Source organism: Mytilus edulis, chromosome 12, assembly GCF_963676685.1.
Source record: "Mytilus edulis chromosome 12, xbMytEdul2.2, whole genome shotgun sequence".
Lineage (NCBI taxonomy): Eukaryota > Metazoa > Mollusca > Bivalvia > Mytilida > Mytilidae > Mytilus > Mytilus edulis.
Window position 1 is genome coordinate 12,723,714 of NC_092355.1, and position 18,414 is coordinate 12,742,127.

Consider the following 18,414-nt stretch of genomic DNA (forward strand, 5'->3'; position numbering starts at 1 on the left):
TCAATTATTCAACAGTCAGGGGTATTACTTAAACAAGTAAAATTACCTAAACAAGTAATGTTGAATACGAGGCTATTTTAAATATAACTTATATAATTAACTTTTCTGTATATTATTTTTATAGGTGTCCAATAAGACATATTTTACTAGCTTTAACAAATTTTCACAGTCATCTTGTTATCTTAACCATGGAATATAAAATCTAATCCTTCTGAAACACTAATTATACCCTGCTTTAAAAAAAGGGGGTATACTGTTTTACCTCTGTCTGTCCTTCCATCAGTCAGTCCGTCCGTCCCATGAATATTTTTCGTCGCATTTTTCTCAGGAACTACAATACAAGGATTTCTGAAATTTGGTTTCAGGGTTTATCTAAGTCAGCTATACCGTGTGATGCGTTTTCAGATTTATCACTTGACAACTTCCTGTTTACGGAACACTTGTATGATTTTACACATGATAGCCAAGTTGAAAATTTTCGTCACATTTTTCTCAGGAACTACAATACAAGGATTTCTGAAATTTGCTTTCAGGGTTTATCTAAGTCAGCTATACCGTGTGATGCGTTTTCAGATTGATCACTTGACAACTTCCTATTTACCGAACACTTGTATGATTTTACACATGATAGCCAAGTTGAAAATTTTTGTCACATTTTTCTCAGGAACTACAATACAAGGATTTCTGAAATTTAGTTTCAGGATTTATATAAGTCAGCTATACTGTGTGATGCGTTTTCAGATTCATCACTCGACAACTTCCTGTTTACCGAACACTTGCATATTTTTACACTATTAATATTATCCACTTGCGGCGGGGGTATCATCAGTGAGCAGTAGCTCGCAGTTTCACTTGTTAACTTTCTGACGCACTTATCTTTCATACAAACGCTTCTGGGTCAAAGATCGGTCTAATGGGACTATTAAAATATCATTTTCCTCCAAAATCTTGAAGATAGACTGATATAAATATATATATGCTTGTGAATTAATAAAGACTTGAAGTTATTTATAAGTTGTAACCCAAATCAATTACATATCTTCCTTAAATAAGTGTTAAATAAATGCTATTTTTTTCAAATATGTACAAAATAACTTTTTCAAGTAATATTTTTGTCATTATTTTTAAAGTAATTCTTTATCCATATACTCCTCTCAAATCTATTAAATTCTTTATTTTATGATATAAAATTATGTAAAAATTCATGAAAACTACATTTAGTCTATGCTTTTATTGAAATTTAAAATAACTCTATCAAGTAATTTTATTATTTTTAAAAACAAAAATTACTTTTATAAGTAACTGTAAAAAATTACTTGTTTAAGTAACGCCCCTGACTGTTCAATATGTTACATGTAAAAATGTACACATTTACCACCAACATTTATATTAATGTCTACAGAAAAGCAGGGCCATTGATTCTTATTATATTATATTTTTAGATAACTGTAACACTGAAGAAGAAGGAGGCATTGGTGGTGGAGCTATAGCTGGTATTGTCATTGGGTTATTAGTTGTTGTCGTCATAGCCTTTTGTGTCATTAGACATATCAGAGCCAAGTCCAGTAATTCATCATCCAATGGAAGATCGTCTTTCTCAGCAGAAACAACATCTACACAACGAACAAATTCTCATGACAATCCAGCATTTAGACCACAAAATCAAAATTTTTCATTAAGACCCTCAGTTCAGCAGCAATCATCAATTAATAATCAGGATCATATCATGTTTTATTCTCAAAATCAAAGTGCTGAGTACACTGTTCCCACAGCCCCTACAGAACAACCTCCATCATATCATTCAGTAGTTTCTAACGGTAATCAGCCACAGCATGGTTATCCATTATCCAAATAATTCCTATTTTGGAATGGAAAATAAATCATATATGTAATAAATGACATAATTTGTATCATTGAACATAAATAATGTATTATATAATTAAGTACTGTAGAACATTCAGTTTTTTCATGGGTTAATATTTTTTTGTTTTGTCTCTCTATAATATTTCATGGAGATTTCATTTCTTGAATTCCTTAAATGTAACTGGTATTATATGGAGGTTAAATTTTCATGTTCTTTTTTAATTTCGTGTCCACGAAATAAACGAAATTAAATCCTCTACCAAAATTTCTGCTTTTACAGTACCTATATTTTTTAATTAATATAGTCACAAATATTGGCATACTGTACAATTAGCATCTTTTGATGTTCGGTTGTGGTTTATCCTTGGGTTGTTATTTAATTGAATAATGACATATCTCTATTAATCAAGAAAAAAAGTGTACACAGATTTCACTGAACATGTGACTAAGGAGTGATCAGATTAACAGAAGAATCTCAATTTATACATACAATAACATATCGTATAGCTGGTTATTGTCAGTAGAACAAAATTGCCAAATTATATTCTGCCAATTTAAAAGTTCACATGCAAATTTAAAGGTATTGATAAATGTTTGTTGATAATAACCGCCATAATATTTTATTAAATTGAGAATGGAAATGGGGAATGTGTCTGAGAGACAACAACCCGACCATACAGCAGATAACAGCAGAAGGTCACCAACAGGTCTTCAATGCAGCGAGAAATTCCTGCACCTTGAGGTGTCATTCAGCTGGCCACTAAACAAATATATACTAGTTCAGTGATAATAAACTCTTGAATACCTTCTTCAATGAAAATCACGAAATTTTACACCTGTGAAAATAACCAGCTATATGGTAGTGCTCTATTCCTATTTGAAACAAGTTTTAATATATATTTATACACAATGACAGATTTTTATTTCATTTTCAAAAAGAGTTATATATTTTATACAAATGTTAATTGTTGATTTATAAAATGTAATATTAGATTAAACTATGAAATAGTTACATGTTATTGTCAGCTGATATTATCATTATTATTGTAACTTTATTAATGTTTTTTTTAGCTCACCTGGCCCGAAGGGCCAAGTGAGCTCTTCTCATCACTTGGCGTCCGTCGTCCGTCGTCGTCGTTAACTTTTTACATTTTGAACTTCTTCTAGAGAACCACTGAATGGAATGGAACTAAACATGGCATGAATGTTCCTTATGAGGTTCTGACCAAGTGTTGTTACTTTGTAGCCGATCCATCATCCAAGATGGCCGCCAGCAGGGGACTTAGTTTAACATAGGATCTATGGGAAATGCATACAAATGATTTCTTTTAGAGAACCACTGAATGGAATGAAACCAAACATGGCTTGAATGTTTCTTATGAGGTGCTGACCAAGTGTTGTTACTTTGTAGCCGATCCATCATCCAAGATGGCCACCAGGGGGGGACTTAGTTTAACATAGGACCCTATGGGAAATATATACAAATGTCTTCTTTTAGAGAACCACTGAATGGAATGAAACCAAACATGGCATGAATGTTCCTTATAAGGTGTTGACCAAGTGTTGTTACTTTGTAGCCGATCAATCATTCAAGATGGCTGCCAGCAGGGGACATAGTTTAACATAGGACCCTACAGGAAATATTTCCAAATGTCTTCTTTTAGAGAACCACTAAATGGCATGAAAACAAACATGGCATGAATATTCCTTATGAGATGCTGACCAAGTGTTGTTACTTTGTAGCCAATCCATCATCAAAGATGACCGCCAGCATGGGGACTAAGTTTAACATAGGACCCTATGGGAAATATATACAAATGTCTTCTTTTAAAGAACCAGTGAATGGAATGGAACCAAACATGGCATGAATGTTCCTTTCCTTATGAGGTGCTGGCCAAGTGTTGAGTGTTGTTACTTTTAGCCAAATTTCATATTTTTTTATATGATTTCAAAAACCCAAGTAGAATCAGGTGAGCGATACAGGCTCTTGAGAGCCTCTAGTTTTAATTATGACTGTAAATTCAGAAATTAATGTATATTCATTCACCATAATTGTACTTTAAAAGTACACTTTAATCTAGATTTGTGTATGTTTTTGTCCTACAGTGGAATATTATTGTGGAACATTTACTGATCAATATTTTTGTTGTAGATATGTTTGAGGGGGGTCTGATTTGGAAATTCTGGGCTTAAAAAACATGGATTTCAGAGGTCCTGAATTTAAAAAAAGATTTAATCCAGACATCCTGAAATTCGAAAAAAGAAATCCTGGATTCCGACAGGGACCGTCAATCCTGAAATCACAATTTTAAAAACACCTGATCGCAAAGTCTTTTCAAAGGTCCTATCCCCTTTCATGTTTTATTGACTAATGATTTGCCATGTTTTAAGTATACACAATAGTAAAGAGTGTAATTTTTTAAATTCTTTTACATGAAACTGTGATATAAATGTTGTATTTGTGAAGAATATTATAATACCTTCAATCATGATGATGTGTTACTTGATATTTTTTGTATAGTCATGTTGTATTAAGCAGAAATGCATATACAAATATTTCTCATTTGCATTTTTTTTTAATATAGGATTAAACAATTTTTGTAGAGGTTATTGATGTGTAAACAGGGGCGGTTTACTCTAAAACTGATTAAAAGTCAAAGGTTATGAAAGTAGTTTCAGAAACATGATTTATCACATGTTAACCAAGAGAAAAAAAATAAAATTGACCAATCCAATTCAAGTATTTATAGATAATTTTTTATGTTAATCATATCAGACTTATTCCTAATTGAAATTAAATAAGGACCATTATTTAATTGCTTAACATGCAGTGCATGTTTTAGAAAGATTTTCTATTGAACACATATCATTTTTATACGACCGCAAACATTTTAATTTTTCGTCATATATTGCTATCATGTCTGCGTCGTCGTTGTCGTCTTCTTGAGTCGTCGTCCGAATACTTTTAGTTTTCGCACTCCAACTTTAGTAAAAGTGAATAGAAATCAATGAAATTTTGACACAAGGTTTATGACCACAAAAGGAAGGTTGGGATTGATTTTGGGAGTTTTTGCTTCCAACAGTTTAGGAATTAGGGGCCAAAAAAGAGCCCAAATAAGCATTATTCTTGGTTTTCGCACAATAACTTTAGTATAAGTAAATAGAAATCAGTGAAATTTAAACACAAGGTTTATGACCACAAAAGGAAGGTTGGGATTGATTTTGGTAGTTGAGGTCCCAACAGTTTAGGAATTAGGGGGCCAAAAAGGGGCCCAAATAAGCATTATTCTTGGTTTTCGCACCATAACTTAAGTATAAGTAAATAGAAATCTATGAAATTTAAGGTTTATGATCATAAAAGGAAGGTTGGGTTTGATTTTGGGAATTTGGTTCCAACAGTTAAGGAATAAGGGGCCCAAAGGGTCCACAATTGAACTTTGTTTGATTTCATCAAAAATTGAATAATTGGGGTTCTTTGATATGCTAAATCTAACTGTGTATGTAGATTCTTAATTTTTGGTCCCGTTTTCAAATTGGTCTACATTAAGGTCCAAAGGGTCCAAAATTAAACTTAGTGTGATTTTAACAAAAATTGAATCCTTGGGGTTCTTTAATATGTTGAATCTAAAAATGAAATTAGATTTTTGATTATTGGCCCAGTTTTCAAGTTGGTCCAAATCTGGGTCCAAAATTAAATTTTGTTTGATTCCATCAAAAATTGAATAATTGGGGTTCTTTGATATGCCAAATCTAACTGTGTATGTAGATTCTTAATTTTGGGTCCCGTTTTCAAATTGGTCTACATTAAAGTCCAAAGGGTCCAAAATTAAACTAAATTTGATTTTAACAAAAATTGAATTCTTGGGCTTTTTTGATATGCTGAATCTAAACATGTACTTAGATTTTTGTTTATGGGCCCAGTTTTCAGGTTGGTTCAATTCAGGATCCAAAATTATTATATTAAGTATTGTGCAATAGCAAGAAATTTTTAATTGCACAGTATTCAGCAATAGCAAGAAATCTTCAATTGCACAGTATTGTGCAATAGCAAGAAATTTTCAATTGTTCAGTATTGCGCAATAGCAAGAAATCTTCAATTGCACAGTATTGTGCAATAGCAAATATTTTCAATTGCACAGTATTGCGCAATAGCCAGAAATATCTAATTGCACAATATTGTGCAATATCAAGAAATTTTCAATTGATTGGAGTTATCTTTCTTTGTCCAGAATAGTAGTTGAGTCAACTTAAATCATTGTTTTATACTATATACAATGTATATTCACTTTACTACCAACTGATAAATTAAAACAATCTTTACCATTCAGTGATAACAAGCACCTTTTGTTACATTTTAATATTTTATGATGTATTTAAATGAGTAGTTATTGTTGCAAACTCCATTAGAAATTTGAATTGAGATCAGTTTTGGAAAAAGGAAAAGGGAGATGTGAAAAAAAAGGGGAGGGGTTAAATTTTTCTCATTTCAGATTTCATAAATAAAAAGAAAATTTCTTCAAACATTTTTTTGAGAGGATTAATATTCAACAGCATAGTGAATTGCTCAAAGGCAAAAAAAAAATTTAAGTTCATTAGACCACATTCATTCTGTGTCAGAAACCTATGCTGTGTCAACTATTTAATCACAATCCAAATTTAGAGCTGAATCCAGCTTGAATGTTGTGTCCATACTTGCCCCAACCGTTCAGGGTTCAACCTCTGCGGTCGTATAAAGCTGCACCCTGCGGAGCATCTGGTTATCAGTTCATATAGCATAATTTTTATTATACGACCGCAAAATATGAAAAATTTTTCGTCGTATATTGCTATCACGTTGGAGTCGTCGTCTGCGTCGTCGTCGTCGTCGTCGTCGTCGTCCGAATACTTTTAGTTTTCGCACTCTAACTTTAGTAAAAGTGAATGGAAATCTATGAAATTTTAACACAGGGTTTATGACCACAAAAGGAAGGTTGGTATTGATTTTGGGAGTTTTGGTCCCAACATTTTAGGAATTAGGGGCCAAAAAGGGCCCAAATAAGCATTTTCTTGGTTTTCGCACTATAACTTTAGTTTAAGTTAATAGAAATCTATGAAATTTTGACACAAGGTTTATGACCACAAAAGAACGGTTGGGATTGATTTTGGGAGTTTTGGTTTCAACAGATTAGGAATTAGGGGCCAAAAAAGGGCCCAAATAAGCATTATTCTTGGTTTTCGCACAATAACTTTTGTTTAAGTAAATAGAAATCAATGAAATTTAAACACAATGTTAATGACTACAAAAGGAAGGTTGGTATTGATTTTGGGAGTTTAGGTCCCAACAGAATAAGGGGCCCAAAGGGTCCAAAATTAAACTTTGTTTGATTTCATCAAAATTGAATAATTGGGGTTCTTTGATATGCCGAATCTAACTGTCATGATTGTGTATGTAGATTCTTCACTTTTGGTCCCGTTTTCAAATTGGTCTACATTAAGGTCCAAAGGGTCCAAAATTAAACTTAGTTTGATTTTGACAAAAAATGAATCAGTTAGGTTCTTTGATATGCTGAATCTAAAAATGTACTTAGATTCTTGATTATTGGCCCAGTTTTCAAGTTGGTCCAAATCGGGGTCCAAAATTAAACTTTGTTTGATTTCATCAAAAACTGAATAAATGGGGTTCTTTGATATACCAAATCTAACTGTGTATGTAGATTCTTCATTTTTGGTCCTGTTTTCAAATTGGTCTACACTAAAGTCCAAAGGGTCCAAAATTAAACTTAGTCTGATTTTAACAAAAATTGAAATCTTGGGGTTCTTTGATATGCTGAATCCAAAAATGTACTTAGATTTTTTATTATGGGCCCAGTTTTCAAGTTGGTCCAAATCAGGATCTAAAATTATTATTTTAAGTATTGTGCAATAGCAAGTCTTTTCAATTGCACAGTATTGCGCAATGGCAAGAAATATCTAATTGCAAAATATTGTGCAATAGCAAGATTTTTTTTAATTGGAGTTATCTTTCTTTGTCCAGAATCAACTTAAATCTTTGTTATATACAATATACAATGTATATTCACTTTTTACTACCAACTGATAAATTAAAATAATCTTTACCATTCAGTGATAACAAGCAGTTTTTTTACATCTTAATATTTTATGTTGTATTTAAATGAGTAGTTATTGTTGCAAACTCCGTTAGAAATTTTAATTGAGATTAGTTTTGGAATAAGGGAAAGGGGGATGTGATTAAAAAAATTGGGTTCAATTTTCTCTCATTTGAAATTTCATAAATAAAAAAGAAAATTTCTTCAAACATTTTTTTGAGAGGATTAATATTAAACAGCATAGTAAATTGCTCTAAGAGAAAACAAAAATTTTAAGTTCATTAGAACACATTCATTCTGTGTCAGAAACCTATGCTGTGTCAACTATTTAATCACAATCCAAATTTAGAGCTGAATCCAGCTTGAATGTTGTGTCCATACTTGCCCAAACCGTTCAGGGTTCAACCTCTGCGGTCGTATAAAGCTACGCCCTGCGGAACATCTGGTTTAATATTACCATTATGTTTAATTCCTATACATGTACTTACTAGTAAAGTTCTGTATTTAAATGCAATTCTTAAAACACATTTTAAAAATCAAAATACAAGGTCTATAAACTTTTTTACAGAGATTTTAATACGTTTAAATAAAAAAGGATTAAGAAAGGTATGAAAAAAGTAAAATCACAAAAAATACTGAACTCAGAGGAAAATCTAATCGGAAAGTCCATAATCACATGGCAAAATCAATTGACAAAACACATAAAAAATGAATGGTTAAGAACTGTCATATTCCTGATTTTGTACAGACATTTTCAAATGTAGAAAAGGGTGGATTTAACCTGGTTTTATAGTGCTAAACCTCTCACTTTGATGACAGTGACTCATTTACATGATGAATGCAATGAATAATGTAAAATAGTTGAGTCTCAGAATTTTAATTTTTCTATGCATATATATGTTACTCAGATTTATGAATTTCCTTGTGTTTTGTTTTATCTATTTAATGCCAAAGAGTCAAATATTATCAAGTGTGGTGAATTTCTTTATATAATTACCTATGAGTTTTCTAATTTGAAGAGTTTTTTTTTGCTATGATTATTTACACAATTTGCATATTATTAAAAAAGACATTTTTTTGTTCAAATGGTTTATACAAGGGCCTGTGTTCTAATGCATTTATTTGGGGATAAACAAGTAGCGAGGATGTTTTAAGAGTTTTATATGGTGATAAACAAGTAGAGAGGATGTTTTAAGAGTTTCATATGGTGATATATATATATATATATAAAGAAATTCCATGACAAATTACCTCAAAATTTAATAACTTTAAAGCAAAGGCTTTCACTAAGACAATTTTGAAAATTGTATTTAATTCCATCAAAAAAATATTTTCAAGCATTAAACCATTGTTTTGTGGAATATGAATGCGTGCAAATGTTTTCACCCAATATTAATGACACTATATCATAACTTTCAACACTGTTGTTGATGTTGTGAATCCATTATAAATGCAACAGTTCAATAGATGGATCCAGACTATCTAGTGATCTCCAAATGACTGAAATAGTGTTAAAAATTTCCAGATTGTAGTTGCTGTCTCATTGATGTATACTTCAATCTCTCAGCAGAGGGGGCATTCAGTTTTACCTTTGTCTGTCTGTACAAGTTTTACCTTTGTCTGTCTGTACAAGTTTTACCTTTGTCTGTCTGTACAAGTTTTACCTTTGTCTGTTTGTACAAGTTTTACCTTTGTCTGTATGTACAAGTTTTACCTTTGTCTGTCTGTACAAGTTTTACCTTTGTCTGTCTGTACAAGTTTTCATTAATTGTTCTTAATATTTATCTATTTTTGTATCAATTTTACACCTAGATGGCTGTTGGTGCATTGAAATTTTAAGTATGTAATATTAAATTTTGACCTTTCTTTACTTAGAGCAATAAGGTAAAACTTAAGTTATCAGGCAATCCTGAATAAAACGGATCAGAGTACAATCATTGCATACACAAACTTTAGATGACATATTTACGAGGATACACTATGTTCAAGCTGTGTTAATGTTTAAGTGTATGAATGGTCTAGCACCTGATTATATATCTATTAAATTTACTGTTTGTGCCGATCTTTATAATTATTGTCTGAGGTCGACAACATCAGGACTTCTTCATGTACCAAGACCTAATTCTGATTTTTTAAAAAGAACATTTAAATTTTCTGGTCTTATTACCTGGAATAATTTACCAAATAATATTAAAGAAATAGATAATTTAGATACATTTAAGACCAACTGTTCAAACTATTTTCTAACTGAACAGAATAAAGATGCAAACTACAAGGATGTGTATCTTTTTTTTTTTTAATATTTTCAATGATTGTGCATATTTTACTTTTACACGGGTTATGCAGATATAGATTATGAACTATAAAAGCATTCAATATTATTATTTTGATATAACAAGAACTAAAACTATATACAATTTGTTATGTTTTATAAATATAAAATAAAAACATAATTCATTACTTTTGATTTTAATTTTACTCCTAGGAGCCTCGGTTGCCAAGTGCTCTAAGTAGTTCTACTACTGTATATCACTTTATATCTAGACAGTAAAAACTGAGACTATGAGTTCGAGCCCTGTTCATACTGGTGCACTCGACTACAATCTTAATTGACTAGGACTGTCAGTTTTCCTATTGAAAGTCAGTGGTTGTGTTTGGGCACTCCAGCCTCCTCCGGAATATGGCAATATGTTATGGTCTTGTTATGTTTTCAACCTAAATCTCCCTCCGTGTGACATCAACAAAATTTTTCAACGTTCCTGCTACGAATTATACACCAAAAGAAATAACTGCAATAATTTCAAAGCTGAATTCACAATTGGTTAGTTCGATATGTGCCAAGCTATAGCAGGAGGAAAAGTTTTCCGGATTTACTATTTTTTATCGCTACGATTTCTTTTATTTTCCACGGCATTGCTGCACGAAAAGTAGTTTTCACTTTTGTACTCATTTTCATCCTCAAATATCTTGCATTTCATGTTACAGCGTGTTCATTTTCACCCGGACCCGTGTAAAGTCATTGATTTTCAAATCATACCAGGCCAAGTTATGATTTTTTAAATAATCCTCCCCTCCCTCCTTTCGAAATAAGAAAAAATGTTCCCTTACTGAAAGCTAATAAAAGGACGGTTATCAATTTATAGACAGAGAAACGTATGATCATAACCATCATTACCATAAAAACTAGGATAACACTGGTATAGCATGTGTTATTAACTGACTGAATTATGTTAAAATTCTTAGCGAAAAGGAGTGTGTACATTTATATCTGGGCCTTTAATAGACGATCATATGGTATCGGTTTTTCTCATTGTTGAAGACCAGTCTTATAGCTGAATACAACTGCTTTCTTCTGCCTCTTCCTTATTTATATATTATACAAGTATTACATACAGTTAACATTATCAATGTTACATGCAAATGAAGAAAGGCCAGATGAACTCGGTCAAATAGACATGCTTTTGCTACCGTCCAATAAACCAAATATATTTGACCCACAACCTATGGTACCTGATCAGATAAGCATTTGATCACTCAAACTTAACCGTTGATTGTTCACTGGTCCATTACATGAGGTCTAAGTCAGGTGAACCATGTATGATCGACATGTTTGTAGACCTTGCAAGGATACTATATATTAGTAACCAAATATACTTATCCTAGAAACTTTGATAAAAGTGATATGAAGGATACAAACGGGACATTCAAAATCACAAGTCGGACACTTAACCATGAAAATGAGGTCAAGGAAAATAATTATATGACAGATGGGAACTTTGTAACATAATGGTTCTATTTACAAAGTATATATGGTAATCCGATGCATCTTTCTCGTATGTTTGAAGATATACAAATAGTTTACGAGTTTTTCCGCCTCCACCATCATATTATATGCTGTATGTCTCGCATTCTGCGACTTCCTTCGAATGCGATTTAAAAAGAAACAACTGAAATTAGGTCTTTTTTTCTAAACCTTGATGATGGGCTTTCTATTTAATAGAAGACAATTAAACTTAAAAGCTACTGCTATAGCTAAGGTTTCTGGTTATGTTGTTTCGATCTAATTAAAATCTTTATTTATATTAACTCGCATGCTCGTTTTTATAAGCTCGTATGAGACTAACGAAAATAGAGATATACATTTTAATTAGATTGATATTGCTACAACCCTCTTTTTGAAGATAGACTAAAGACCAACTTGTGTTCAATAAGGCACAAAAGTGTGTAAGACGGAGTAATTAACCTAGCTTGGTTGACCATGATTAACCCGAACGACGTAGGAGTTCGGGTTAAAGGGTCACACGAGCGTGCAGATTAAATCGAATATTCCGATTTGATTGGACAATAACTGTTTTCACACATGACGCCATCAATTCACATAACCGTTATGGAAATATGCAAACAATATTCCGCAATCAACGGCTCCTGCAAAGTTTCTTATATGGTAAAGAAAGGGGGAAATACGACTTTGGTAAGTTTTAAATAATAACTTTTTTTATAGCTAAACTTATTCTAAAATTGCAATGTAATTGTAGATTATTTTTTATCATTTCTGTTAAAGTTATTCCTTAATTGCTTTTGAATTTCTTTCCCTCAATGATATGCTTAGACAAAGATGAACCGAGGAAGATGTTATATTAACTAAATTTAAAACGTGAATAAACAGAAAATACGGTTTCTTTTTCCAATCATTTATCCCCCCCCCCCCCCCCCCCCCCCAATTTCTTTTTATCTTCTGCACTAATTTTTAAGACACGTCAATCAATCTAAATGAAGTCTGATTGATCTCCAGCTACTCCCCACCCCCAATCCCCGTTTTGAAACAAACTTAAATATGATCTTCATTAAATTCGATCCAAATATCTAGTCACTTTATAGGAATTGATATTCAAAAAGTCGTTATAAATTTCATTGAGTCTAAAACTAATCCAAATCAAATTTTTATTCATTCGGATATTTCTTTTTAGGTACATTTCTTTTTTGATAGAAATTACCAGAAGTGCTATCGTTCTGATTTTTAAACACAGCATGATTTAAGATTTACGTTGTACACAAAATGTACTAAATTATTTTATGTCCCAGCTTATTTAAAAAAAAGGGAAGAGAAACCATTCTTATTTCCAATTTGAAACTACGATGTACAAAGTTCCACTTTGTCGTAATTTCAAGGCAGATGGCGGATTCGGGGGTGAGGGCGAATAGGTCGTTCAGTCAACCTTGGATTGGACAAAGTATCGTGCTTTAGCATAATATCGTCAATATTGTTTTTGGTCTCGCTTCACTCGGTGATTTTTTTAATTTTTTATAGAATAACGCCCCTTTTTAAATCTAGGAACCGCCCCTGAAGGTAAACATAGGTTTCAACTGTGCAGTATATCTGAGGTAGTTAATGCACACCTTTGTTGTGCATTATCCAGATTATAGCAGAGTAAGAACAAAGAGATTTTACCCATGTCATGTGTTAAGATTATCATAACGACAAATGTACAGAGTGCAACCGTATTTTGACTAAATATGATGCACATACAGTATTTAAACTTCAGTTTTGTATTCAATTTGGTAATTTCTAATTTTTCTTTTTCAAAACATAAACATGTCATGGAACATATAAATTATAGACAATAAAAATAAAAATAAAAACGATCCCAAGAGCATTTTAGTCAACGTCAAATGCAACCCGTTGAACTGTTTCATTGACACATATTTATTATCAAAGTCAACAAAATTGCTGCCGGATGTTTATTATTATAATAAAGTATGCAGACGGAGAAGTGTTGCTTTCAACTGCAATAACTTTTCCCGGCGGAACAAAGCTATCTATCCCCGCAGCATGTTTATGCACATGTCCTGAGTCGGGACCCTGTTGTTCAGTGGATTTGACATATGTTGATGTGGTCTAATTTTCTCCGTTTGTATATCTGTTAGTCGTTCCTTTTTCTGTTTGAATTGTTTAACATATAGAGTCCTTTATAGCTTATGGATTGTGTGAATTCAGATTCCCCCCTTACCTTACATGTATATTGTTATATATTGAAAAAAATATTGAAAAACTTTATAAAATTGACTGCGTTTTGCATGAAAAAATTTGGTCTCAGACAAAAAAAAAACATACCCCCCTTCCCCCACACACACATTTAAGTTAAATGGCTGCCTAATACAAGAAGTCATAAATTTGTTTCAATCAGAAGTAGGCACGCCTCCGGGTGCGGGAATTTCTCGCTGCATTGAAGACCTGTTGGTGACCTTCTGCTGTTGTCTGTTATATTGTCGGGTTGTTGTCTCTTTGACACATTCCCAATTTCCATTCTCGATTTTATTACATGTCTTGGTGAACAGGGAAACATTATTGGAATTGCTTTCAACATGATTTTTTACTTATCATAGATACATGAATTGAAATCTGATATTTACACCCTCCGCGTGCTTCGTTTACAAAAGACGTTCGAATCAAACAAAGTTAAAAATGCCAAATAAAGTATAAATTTATAGAGCATTGAGTGCCAACATTCCTGAAAGTTTTGCCAAGTACAGGTATATTTGATTAAATAAGAAATGGTTATGTTTGCTGCATCAACTATTAATTGATTATTTTTATTGCAATCAACATTCAGTGGAATCCAATGATGTATCTACCAAGGAACTTGTACTGGTACTGATACTGGTATTATAGTCATACTCGGTTCACTTCCGGTAGACATTGGGGTAGATGATGTTGTTGTTTTATCTAAAATAAACAGAAATGAAGCTGGTACATTAAAACAACTTATTATGCATTAAATATTTTACCGTACATTTCTTTATACCTGATCAATCTATTTTCGCAATGACTCAATTAGATTGAAGCTAAGTCGGATAAAAATCTACATCACTCAAGTTTACGTATACATGTACATGTGTAAGAATTGGATTTTATTTTGGAACGAATCTCATGTGTTGATATGCTTTTAATAATCATCTAAACAAAATGTAAACTGTTTTGTTACATACCTGCTCCAGAATGACTTCCACGAGAGCAGGATTTTGAATGATGAAACAATTTCCTTTTTCCTGAAAGATGTTGATAAACATAATTAGTTATCAAAGGTACAAGGCTTATAATTTGATACGCGTTTTGTCTACATATGACTTTTTAGTGACGCTAGTATCAAAATAGTTATAAAGACAAACAAGTATAAATAAAGGCAACAGTAGTATACCGCTGTTCAAAATTCATAAATCGATAGAGAAAAAACAAATCCGGGTTACAAACTAAAACTGAGGGAAACGTATCAAATATAAGAGAACTACGACACAACAGAGACACAACACCGAAACATAACACACACAGAAACGAACTATAATGTAACAATGGCCATTTTCCTGACTTGGTACAAGGCATTTTATGAAAAAATGGTGGGTTGAACCTGGTTTTGTGGCATGCCAAACCTCCCACTTTAATGGCAGTGTTAATTATAACATTAACATGACAACATTACACGACATGATTAAAATAAATAAACAGATAAATGGGAGAAAATATAGGACAGAGAAACAAACGAATAATAGCCATCAAAAGGTAACAGGTTAAAAAATAATTTCAATTCCTTTTTATAAATGCAATACATTAAACGATAAAGCAAATGACGAAGAGAAAAAAAGCGATACACATCAATTAGGCAGCGACATATTGACTCAAAATAATGAAAAGTAAAGTCACAAATATACTGAATTCCAAGGAAAATTCAAAACGGGGAGCCCCTAATCAAATGGCAAAATCAAAAGCTCGAACACTTCAAGCGAATAGATAATAACTGTCATGTGCCTGACTTGATACCGATATTTTGATATAAAAAAGTACAATAAACCTGGTTTAAAAGCTAGCTAAACCTCTCACTGCAGTCGAATTAAATTCCATTATATTGACAACGATGATTGAACAAAACAAATAGCCATAATAGATATATAAGTCAATCAGACAGCGACCTAATGACTAAAAATAGTTAATTTAAGGTATGTTATTGTTTGCAAATTGTACTGATTTTGATTTTGAAGGAGTAAATCAACCAAATTTCATTGATTATAAATTCGAAGAGAAATAAAGAAAATTATCTACTATGATAAATAATAAAAAAAAAAAAAAAAATGCAAACGATGCAAACCATTCAATTTTCAGGTTGTGAAAACTAAGACTGCAAGGAAGTATTTTTTGAAAATAACACTATTATTTTGACAATTTTACGTATTATTTATGTTTTCTTCACGCATCATTGTAAATATAATAGGATGTGATGCGACTGGCATACTAGAGAGAGGTTTAGCCTATAAAACCAGGTTCAATCCACCATTTTTTACATTTGAAAATGCCTTTACACCAAGTCAGGAATATGACAATTGTTGTCCATTCGTTTGATGTGTTTTGTCATTTAATTTTGCCATTTGATTCGGAACTTACCGTTTTGAATTTTCCTTGGAGTATTTTTGTAAATTTACTTTTTTTCATAGGTAAACTCTCAAACCAAGACATTTGAAATTCAAAGAAAAATGCGTAGACATATGTACGTCCATACGATACCACAAGATGAAATTTTACTCTGACAATTTTGTTATGCTTTTTTTTTACAAATTTCATGTCATTTGTCAAATTTCAGACAAGAATTTAATACGGACGCTGCTTTGTAACAGGTGAGTTCAATTTTAAACTTCATCATTTACATGGTTTTGTATAGTGTTGATATAACCATTGAAATTTCAAAAACAATTGTTGCAGAAAAATAATAATAATCAGAATTCTTACCTTCAACTGAGTGATTAGCTACCAACAACGTGCAAAGTATTAAGACTAATAGTGCATTCATTTTGCTCTTGTTTCACGATAACGCAATACTGGTTAGTAATGTTGTAGTAGTGAATACTCAAGCTACCATCAACATTGTAGTTATATAGTAAACCAATGTGCACGAGCTGTCACAACTTGACGTAAACACTTTTACAAAACAAAAATAGCTAACATGTGGTGAACGATTGTTATACATTAACTCATTCGGATAAAACACCGCCTACGTATACTTTGATCAGTTTTAAGTCACTATTCAAACTATCATTATTTGAAAGAAAAAGAAAAAGCATATCCCTTAAAGACTAACATAAGAAAATGTGGCAGTTGAATAGATTTTTATTATTTCTGTTGCAATATTCATTTTTGTACGACCAGGATCTAATTAGACTCAACATTAACATTAAAGGTTTTTTCACGTCATACATATGTCTGGATCGACGTTTTTGAATTGAAAATACTTCTTTTATTTTAACATATTTAACTAGAATTTAGTATTTACTTTGTTTTGCTCAAGAATTGACAAGAAATTATGTACTTGAAAATCAAAATCGCTTAAACATTGTTGAAGTGACAAAAACTAAAAAAAACCTTTTTTTTGACATATTTAAACCATAAAAGGAAGTTTCTTTTGATATATTCAAATATCGTCATTTCAATACCGTCCGTTTTTCCCCCGAATGTGACCTACCAAAACAGGCTGATTACCGGGTTAGTACTAGTATGAGCAACATGACGGGCGCCACGTATGGAGCAGGATCTGCTAAACTTTTCGGAACACCTGTGATGACCCCAAGTTTGTGGTGGGGTTTTAGTTGCTCAGTCTTAAGATATCTACAGTGTTTTGTTTCCTATTGTTTTTCTGTTATTATTTTGTTCCCCGGAAAAAACTAAAGTCGTGTTATAATCTCGTTTTTAAATGTCAATGCTTAACCCTTCCTTATTCTTTAACAGATTAAGAGCAGTAAAATCATAGCATACGAATGAAATGTAAAAATCAGTTTCAAAAGCATTGAAAATTTCCTTTCAGCCAAGTCCTACCTTGACAGATCATCTATACAAAACGGAAAGTTATTACTCCTTTTTGTTTTTCAACATAAAACCCTTACGTGTATTTCATCGGCTTAATGATAATTATGTTAAACTATATGGGAAGACGACAGACGGCCTTGCTCTGATTTCTTAGGTCCTATGCACAAAGATCACTTGATGATGTTGTCACCTTTAACAAAATAATTATTTGTCAGTATGTTAACCTATAGTTATGCATCTACTTCATCCATTTGAATTGTAAAGTTGCATTCATAAAATAGAAAATGAATCTAGCCCCTTTTAAGGGAAATATATTTTATTTAACAAGAATACCGAAATTAGATGAAATTGTAAACGGAAAGTCAGAAATATAACAGTTATTATTCATTCGTTTTATGTGTTGGAACTTTTGGTTTTGCAGTTTGATTAGTACTTCCCGTTTTGAATTTTCCTCAGAGATCAATATTTTTGTGATTTTAGATTTCCCTAAGCGATGGCAAAATCAAAAGCTCAAACACATCAACCGAATGGACAACAACAATAAAATGTTATATTTGAATTCATATTGTAATATGCACCTCTTTAGAGCTGTATAGAAGGACAATTATGTTTCGATCAAAC

At 31.9% G+C, this 18,414-nt stretch overlaps 1 protein-coding gene and 1 long non-coding RNA gene across 2 annotated transcripts in view; one reads left to right on the forward strand and one right to left on the reverse strand.

The window, feature by feature from the left end:
* LOC139497152 (VWFA and cache domain-containing protein 1-like) overlaps positions 1-4,585 on the forward strand; it is a 51,133-nt gene extending 46,548 nt beyond the window's left edge. Inside the window, exon 24 of the mRNA XM_071285241.1 lies at positions 1,443-4,585. Within this exon, the coding sequence (XP_071141342.1) occupies positions 1,443-1,855 (413 nt within the window). The 3' untranslated portion in view covers positions 1,856-4,585. The remainder of the gene's footprint in view (positions 1-1,442) is intronic.
* Positions 4,586-14,538: 9,953 nt separating this feature from the next.
* On the reverse strand, positions 14,539-16,889 carry LOC139497154 (uncharacterized). Its single transcript, XR_011657694.1, has 3 exons — positions 16,723-16,889; positions 14,937-14,996; positions 14,539-14,673 (listed from the first exon to the last, which is right to left on the reverse strand). It is a non-coding gene; the product is annotated as an uncharacterized lncRNA (long non-coding RNA).
* Between the last annotated feature and the right edge of the window lie 1,525 nt (positions 16,890-18,414).